The sequence below is a fragment of the Anopheles darlingi genome, chromosome 3, assembly GCF_943734745.1.
Source record: "Anopheles darlingi chromosome 3, idAnoDarlMG_H_01, whole genome shotgun sequence".
NCBI classification, from domain to species: Eukaryota; Metazoa; Arthropoda; class Insecta; order Diptera; family Culicidae; genus Anopheles; species Anopheles darlingi.
In genome coordinates, this window is record NC_064875.1 from 56,693,807 (window position 1) to 56,702,041 (window position 8,235).

Here is an 8,235-nt window from a genome sequence, read left to right on the forward strand (position 1 = left end):
GTGGAGTACTCGTAAGCTAGCCCCCTTCGTACCCCACTCTATAGCCACCACTATTATTGGACAAGGTTTGTGCGCAGTGCTTGCGACACTAGTACCGAGTGCTCGCGCGTAAACGTTGCGCCCAGCGCTGCGCGATTCCCTGAAGATGCATATGTGCATTCTGCAACAGCTGCTGCTTGCACAGCCAGGCCGTGCCATTGCGTTCGTCGCAATATGTTCGCATTTGGAAGGTTGCACCCAGGGGGAGAAGGCTGGCTGCTGCAACGGAATGCAGAACATTAGGGGCCAGCGGTTGCGCTACCATGCCAACGACGGGCGGACTTCATGTCGATATTTAACGTTGGCTGGTTGGTTGGTTTGGCGAGTAGCAACCGATGCGGATTAACGATTTATGAAGTGTAAGGTGCTATCTTATATTGTACATTGCTGATAATGCAAGAACAAATAATGCGTTTGAGATCCAACGTTTTGATCGTCTACGGAAGATATTTTGACTCTTGAATCAAATACGGAAATGCAATCAACTACTTACCGGTTGAAGTCTCCAAGCACCTTTTCCAACAGAAATAACCGTATACGCAGATCACATGTAACTGCGATCAACATTTGGAACAAATTCAACCAATTTTGTGTTTGTTTGGGTTGTTTCCTTCCTTTACTTTAGAAATATATATTTACTTTCCAACCGAGTTGGATTGAACAGTTGGAAGCTTACACTGTTCGACCGTAAGCACAATGCACTATTAAGAATATTCGCTTCACGGCTTACATTCACTTGCACAGAATGTCTTGAGGAGTTCACACCTTGGACGTTACCTCATCATAGCTAGGAGGATTATCCATCAATGGGCCGTCCTCAATTTGTGGAGATGCCATGGTTTCAGTACCGTCACTCTGACTAAGGACTGTCGGTGGCACCAGCAAAATACAATGAACAGGATTCTGTTGGTAGTTCTGGGTCTGGGTGTGGTCTGCGAATACATTCGAATAGATGGTTAATGTTTAAAGAAAATCATTTATTGAACTACTTACTACTGGCTGCCATTTTATCATCCGAACGATTACTAAAGCAATAGTATTAAATTAATGCTGCGATGAACCAACTAAATCTAAACCAAAAATTGAAATCCTCAATCAAGTATAAGTCGTCCGTAGATAGGGAATCCATCTTTGAATCCAATTCGAACGAACACAGAATTCTTTCGTTTCAATTCCAGCCCAGCATCCAATGAACGAATCGTAGAACTCTGTCAACACTAGCAAGGCCACATCGAGCGTATCTCTAGCACTGAACTACGATAGAAATGGAAAGAGGTCTCGCACCATAATCAACTGTAGCGCCGGAAATTCGCTGATGATTCATAGCTCATTTCGGGTGATAAGGATGCGGAGCTATTTTGCTTCTAAGCCAATATTCTGCAACGCAATATTTCTGTTAAACGAGGCAGTTATAACAGCAACAAAAAAAAACACAAAAAATTAATGCATCGATGAAACAAAACTAACTAATACTAAATTTGCTTCCTCTCTATTTCGAGGTCGCATCCAGTGAACGAATGATGGAACACTCCATAGACCGACCGAATCACTTTGATCGCAACGCCAGCACGGAGCTACGACAGGAATGGATGGGGTTTTTACACCACAATCAACTACCCTGCCGGAAAGGTCATGTTATATTCGGCATTGCTACAGTTGTGAGTGATAAACTGTCGGGACAATCCAGCTTCACACCAAAAATCACACTCAGTGACTTGCTTATCAGGCGCAACAACCCCTGCACGTGATGATCACGCACGCACGTGGCAAACAACGCTACCCGGTGCCAATTTGACTTATGATTTTAGTCAAACGGAACACACTGCTCTTGCTTGGAATCTCCTACATCTCGGAGATTTACGAATAATGTGCGGTTTGGCTTTAGATTCATGAATTTATTTGATCTGTTTCGTTATTGAGAGATAACCATGAACTCATGAGAGATAACGCTAGTTCATATGCTATCCTTGTTATTCTATCGAACCCAACCGATAGGCGGTGGTGGTTGTTCATCACGGGGTACCGTTGCAATAGTCTGATACGGAGGAATATACGTTGGGTATCCTTGTATGACCGTTCTGGTAGGCAGATAGGATTGGTTTGCGTGAATGATCCGATCAGTTTCAGCTGGTACCGTCGCTGGCCCTTGAAATTGAATTTCGAAATTAAATTATTTCAATTCCCCCCAGAGAGTCTGAGTCATACTTACTAACTATCACCATAGCAGGTTCCATACATTTTTTTATGAAAGCCACAATTACTACTAATATTACAAACGCGACAAAAAAACATCCGAAATACCAAAGAGAATTGTCGTAATCGTCCATATTGAGGAAGAAATAGTCTTAAACGAGTATAGAATCACTCCTATTCAATTCCTAAAACGCATGCAACGAACAAAAGGAACAACTCCCAAAACATCCGCGTGACCACGGCGCCGATTGTAACTTTAACACTGAAATACGTTCGTAGCGGATGAGGGGTTCAAGAACGGACCAACTATTGCGCTGCAAAAGGTCGTGATTCACTGCATGGTACAATGATGGTGTGATAAGCGTTGACGTTACTCATTTTCTTGCAGAAATTTGACGCATCGTTTCAGTCAAACAGTAAACTCTAGTTATGGCCTCACTACCGTACAGTACTTCGCGTGGTTGATTTTATTTGTTTTGTTTCATAGCACTTTTAAGGGACATCTAACATTGAAATCAAATCTAAAATCGCCTCATCGTAGGTAGGAGGGTTTTCCATAGAAGAGTAATCGCCCTTGGTTGATGGATATGCATCGGGCAACTGAATCTGGCCTGCGGGTACACCCCATATCGGATCTTGGTGCGGATACGATGGGCAGCGGTCGAATTGATGCGATGCCGAGTCATTAGTCTGATACGGAGGAGTACACGATGGGTTTCCTTGTATGGCTGTTCTTGTAGAGAGACGAGATTGGTTGGCGTTAATGATGTGATTAGTTTCGGGAGGTATCATCGCTTGCACTGGAATAGAAATTTCCAACTGATATCTTCCATGCGCGAAGGGACTGAGTCACTATACTTACTAGTTGCCACCGATTCAGTACCGATACATTTTTTTATACAAACCATTACTAAAATGGATATACAAAGTGCACCAATACCACATTGGAAAACCACCAAAAAAATCCACGGATCTGCGACCATAACGTAGGGAAAAATCCCTTCTATTCGATTCCTAATAAGTATGTACACACCGAACGAAAAGCGACAGCTCTGCAAATAGCCGCGTGATCGACACGAGGGTAACTCTTGCACTGAACTACGATGAATATAGGACATTTTTTTCGGGTCACAATCAACTACACAGGAAAGGTTGTGATACATCGTATGCGACATTAGTCATTTAGAGTGATAAGGATATGGAGTAATTCAGCTCCACATAAATAAAATCACATCTCAACACAAACGTGACGCAAAACTTTGAACATTCTGCCCATGGTTTGACATGGTTGCAGTAGCATTAATTTTTACATCCACGTGATTATTTCACAGTCGAGTATGGTATCAACCTTTGGGCGGTTTATCTAGAGTTGTTAGGTATGATATTTAAAAGATTGCTATTTGTTTTCAAACAATGTCTTTAGGAGTGCACGCCTCCGAAATCGCCTCATCGTAGGTAGGAGGGTTATCCATTGATGGGTCATCCCGTATGAATGAAGCTATTAGAGCTTCAGTATCATCTCTCCGGTTTAGAGCTGTCTGTGGCATCAAAGAAGCAGACGGATATCTCGCGTGCCCGTGAATTACCGCCGTACCGGACAACTGGAGCGAGCTTGCGGTCACTGAGCGACGTGTTCTGTTCGTTGTCGAAACGGTCACTGAAATGATGCATTTAAATAGCGGATGAACGTTCTGTGCCAAGAAGCTATTTACCGTCTGCATCCGTTTCACAATCCAAGTGTTGTTTGCAGCAGCAATAAAAACATATAGCTATGGTAAATAAACCCCATAAAAAAATAAACAGAGATAGAATCGATTCCTCCATACTCAGATGCATCCTTAAATGATTTATCGAACGAACAATCAGAATCACTTGCTTTCAATCACTTAACGCGATTAGCATTACACGAAAAAAATGAAAGATATCTACAAATACTCGGGAGTCCTCTTCGAGTGCAAGTTTAACACTGAACTAAGATAGCAACTGCCTTTGTTGCTCTGAAAACTATGAGTTGAAGCGAAACACTATGAATCATACCATGTATAATGTGAATAATAGTTACACCCAGAACGATCTGCTTTAGGAACACTTAATTTATTCAGGAAATAGTGTTTTGGTTTTTTTCTTTTGGTAAAGATCCTGCACGATGAATCAATTTTTTATTACATTTATTACAATCTTACATACTAACGAAGACTGGGAAAAAATAATTATTCATCGTTTAATCAATCAATTGGTTTCATTTTAGTCGCTACACTCGCAGTCAAGACGAAAGGACTGAACTGATCCAGGCAAAGGCTTCCTTCCTTTTTTACGGAGAAATTCAAATAATTTGCAGCGGCTGCAGCCGATTCTTCGGTATCCACGATTTCGGTTTCAGCTAGTTCTTGTTCCTGGGACGGAATGTCCAAGGGCAGCATCACGTTCTCTATCTCGATTGGACCATGCGAGTCCGTTACCATTGGTACTTGTAGAGTAACTTCAGCTCCATTACCACCATTCTCAAACACACTCGCGCAAAATTGAATTGTTCTCTCCGGTGCTGTAATAGGGTCAGGATTTGTAATAATGCTCAAACTGGACTACGAAGTAGAAGGAAAACACTACTCACCATCCTCGTAGCACCTATTTTCGAATAAGGGCATCATCGCTCCCAAACATCGTCGTAGGGCATCCACAGATACCAAGCCGTAGTTGCCGGCGATGGTTTCCGTCTTCAGATACTCTGGTGGTTCCATTACTGGTTCATCCTTGTACCGAGACGCTTTACCAAACGATAGGCTTCCATCGATCTCACGTTTGATTTTCTTTTGCTGTATCAAAAGATTCAGTTGGAATAGTTCGGTGGCTATTTTGGCTTTCTCCTCATCAAAGTAACCGTTGTCTTTCACGTGGTATCCTGGGATTAAAGGTAAACTGCAGCTACCCTTGACGTCCGGGTCAACGCCATTACGATGGGTGCCTTCAATTAACCATTTTTCGAATGTCAGCATATTATCTCCACGGAACAGATGATGGTGGTAGGATTTGCAGCCTTCTGTTTCACCGCCATCGGAGCACTCGGAAAATCCAACGATCTCTAGGAGCCAACAAAAATCGGCTACACTGCGACAGAAGAACAGCTTGTTATAGGGCGTTTGAAGATATTTTGACAACCCGACTGGATCCAGGATGATGGCTGTTTCGTCACAATTCCAGCTTAGAAAAGGAGCGTTGGTATCTTGCACTATGAGCCACAGTTTGAGCTCGAACCTATAGTTGAACAGCTGTTGGTAGGACAGTTGCGCAAAAACGATTTCAACTCCGGTTTCGTCGCTGACATCCATGGTTCTTTGTTCTTTTTTAACACCGCCTAACTGACTTTGTTGCAAGAGATCCTTCTGCTTCAAGCACGGCTTACTAGTGGCGAAACAGGTGAGGCGAAATTGAAGGTTTTGCACCAAGCCCTCCCCTGACCGGATTGGCGCCGATTTCCATGGCAACAGGTTGCATAAGAGGTGGGGAAGATCGTATCTGTTTAGGTATGATGGTCCAGGAAGCGTTGCCTGGATCTTACATTTCACTTAATTTATTTACATTATCTCTTACCACTTTGCAGATGAGTACATGCATATTGAGGTGTAACATAAATGCGAGTATTCTACTCAATGGCATTACGCTCCGCGCCACTCCTTTTTTCTAGGCCTTATATCCTACCGAACCCCAACCAATAAGTAGGGGTTCATAATCATGCGACACGCGTCTTTGTGGCGTGTTCACAACGAGATAGTTTGTTGGTTTCGTCGGAAGTTCAGTTTGTTCGATCGGGATCACAATGCGGCGAATCGATAAGTACCGGCACACTGGATGTGGTGTTAACCCTTGTAGTCGGGATTGTACGGTGCTTGGGGAGCGTACGCCTCCGTCATCACCTGGTCGTAGCTAGGAGGGTTTACCATCGGTGCACCTCCGGGCATCGCTGGTCCCGTGACTCCCGGAAACCCGCCTGGCATAATCTGAGCCTGAGATGGTAGTGCAGGGATCTGAACCGTGTTCTGTGGGGGAGCCGCGCCGGAACCGGACTGCACCGGGAACTGCTGAGCAACGGGATAGGGTTGAGCAGGATAAGACTGGTTCGTGGGATACGCTAATTGAACAACCGGATAAGCAGCCGTTCCCGATGGATGCCCCTGAATGACCGCTCCTTGAGCCAATTGCGTCTGTCCAGCGTTAGCAACACGGTGTGTCTCGGACGTTATCACGACGGGCGCTGAAACAACACAAGCGAAGAGGTTAAAAATAAAATCCCACGGTCCACGCGGTGCGAGAACGTTAACCACCATCCGGATACTTACTGGCTATCACCATGCCCTGGTTGGAGCGTCGACTGCAGCACCATTTAATCAGCGAGCAGAACAAAATGATGCCCAAAACCATGCCAACAATCTCGATCACGTCCATCGTTGATGTTGTTGATTTCCTGGTCAAACTTTGGTGTCCGGTCCGCTTTTCCCGTACGAGGTGAAGGCCACCAGGAAGCACGACGTTCTCTCGATCTAACCACGCTAAACTACGAATATCTTTAATCGTACGGAGTGAGTCACGGCCATAAACTTGAGCACCACCGATTTACTTTAGCACCAAGCGACTCCGAGCACGAAAAAAGTCACCGCGAAGAAGAAGAAGAAAACAACAGTGAAGGTAGAACTGGAGCATGGACTATAAACGCGTGACTCTCGCGTAAAATCAAACGTCGCATTTTTTCGGTTTAGTTTTTCTCAATTTTACGAAAATGCGATTTTGTGAACAAAAATGATTTCATTTATTTCCCATTATGTTTTTCGTGGATATGTTGGACCATTACGGGGGGATTGGAGGGCGTGAGATAGACCGTTCCGAATTTTCCATACTGCTGCGCATCATCGCATGCCACGAGCTCGGGCGCGCTGTAGGCTGGAATTTTGCCGGGGATTTCCCGCGTTACTACGATTTGTTCTTTGGGAGGAAAAGACAGGAATTAGACCTTCGGCTCACACCAGAACACCATATTCTTACTAGTTCGCCTGCGAAACGATCGTCTGCCGAGCAGATAACTGCCGATGAGGAAAAACATGAAAAATAAAGTTAATCCTACTGCGACGTTCCGGTCCATCTCGGTTGCACTGAGAATTCAAAACAATGAATCATCGAAGTAGACCTAGAACGGGCGTTGAGTTGTGGGTGGGGGTGATGTTCTTGCCCCGTTAACCCTTCAGGTGATACCGTGGGAATCACTTTGGAAAAGCTAAACAGCCTTTCGAAGGCAGGTGAATTATCTTTTCAGGAGGAAGAATGAATGATTTTCGCAAAACATTTTACGGGTCGTTTTTAAAAAAGAATTTTCCACCAAGCAGTACGCCAACGGTAGTGTAGATGTCGCTGCCCTTAAAGTGTCAAAACAAAATCTCCGAGAATACACGAAGATGGGAATTCCCGGAAAAAAATCCTTCGCAGTTACTTACTGTTGATTAAGCAAATAAATTAAGTGACCCGCCGTAGTGGTGATTGCTATGAGCCGTGGAAAGCATACGTGGTTGAACGAAATTGCGTGACGCGCGACGGGCACGGTGCCAAATTATGGGATACTTCGCAGTTCGTCCACCGCCGCCGTTAATCGATGTTTCCCCCTCGGTCGCTGACCACCGCAGGCTCGCAGCAATCGCTGTTGTTTTGTGCTAGTAAAACGTCGTCATTGTCGTCATTGTCGCCATCCAAAACCGGCCTAGTAAAATGCCGTGCGAACGGTGCAAAGCCAAGTTCACGTTGATTACGTGGAAAAAGTCCTGCTTCGAGTGTCACCGATTGTTCTGTCGCAACTGTCTGTCCAAAGGGCAGACGCGGTCACTCTGCCAGAACTGCATCATCTTCACCAAGCGCCCCTTATCGCGCACCGACCTAGCCCAGCTAAAGGTGCGAGAACTCATTTTCTACCTTCAATCCAAGCACATCTCCACCTCCGGCTGTGTTGGTAAGTAGTAGCGGCCC

At 44.7% G+C, this 8,235-nt stretch overlaps 2 protein-coding genes across 3 annotated transcripts in view; one reads left to right on the forward strand and one right to left on the reverse strand.

Annotated features, from left to right (window-relative positions):
• Window positions 1-4,316: 4,316 nt before the first annotated feature.
• LOC125953785 (uncharacterized) lies at window positions 4,317-6,863 on the reverse strand. 2 transcript variants are annotated; one of them, XM_049683564.1, is made up of 3 exons: window positions 6,567-6,863; window positions 4,844-6,481; window positions 4,322-4,774 (listed from the first exon to the last, which is right to left on the reverse strand). In XM_049683564.1, exons 1-2 carry the CDS (start codon window positions 6,670-6,672, stop codon window positions 6,087-6,089), a joined length of 501 nt encoding a protein of 166 aa, XP_049539521.1. In that variant the 5' UTR covers window positions 6,673-6,863; the 3' UTR covers window positions 4,322-4,774; window positions 4,844-6,086. The 2 variants fall into 2 exon arrangements, with proteins under 2 accessions (XP_049539520.1, XP_049539521.1); XM_049683563.1 differs by lacking the exon at window positions 6,567-6,863 and having other exon boundaries at window positions 4,317-4,774; window positions 4,844-6,082.
• Window positions 6,864-7,588: 725 nt separating this feature from the next.
• LOC125956360 (uncharacterized) overlaps window positions 7,589-8,235 on the forward strand; it is a 4,322-nt gene continuing 3,675 nt past the window's right edge. Inside the window, exon 1 of the mRNA XM_049688146.1 lies at window positions 7,589-8,218. Within this exon, the coding sequence (XP_049544103.1) occupies window positions 7,981-8,218 (238 nt within the window). The 5' untranslated portion in view covers window positions 7,589-7,980. The remainder of the gene's footprint in view (window positions 8,219-8,235) is intronic.

Bases quoted from the DNA above. Each gene is read 5' to 3' on its own strand.
- LOC125953785 (XM_049683563.1), bottom strand. From the start codon at position 5,558: ATGGATGTCAGCGACGAAACCGGAGTTGAAATCGTTTTTGCGCAACTG. The intron at 4,775-4,843 runs GTGAGTAGTGTT...ACCCTATTACAG, and splicing joins AAATAGGTGCTACGAGGATG to CACCGGAGAGAACAATTCAA.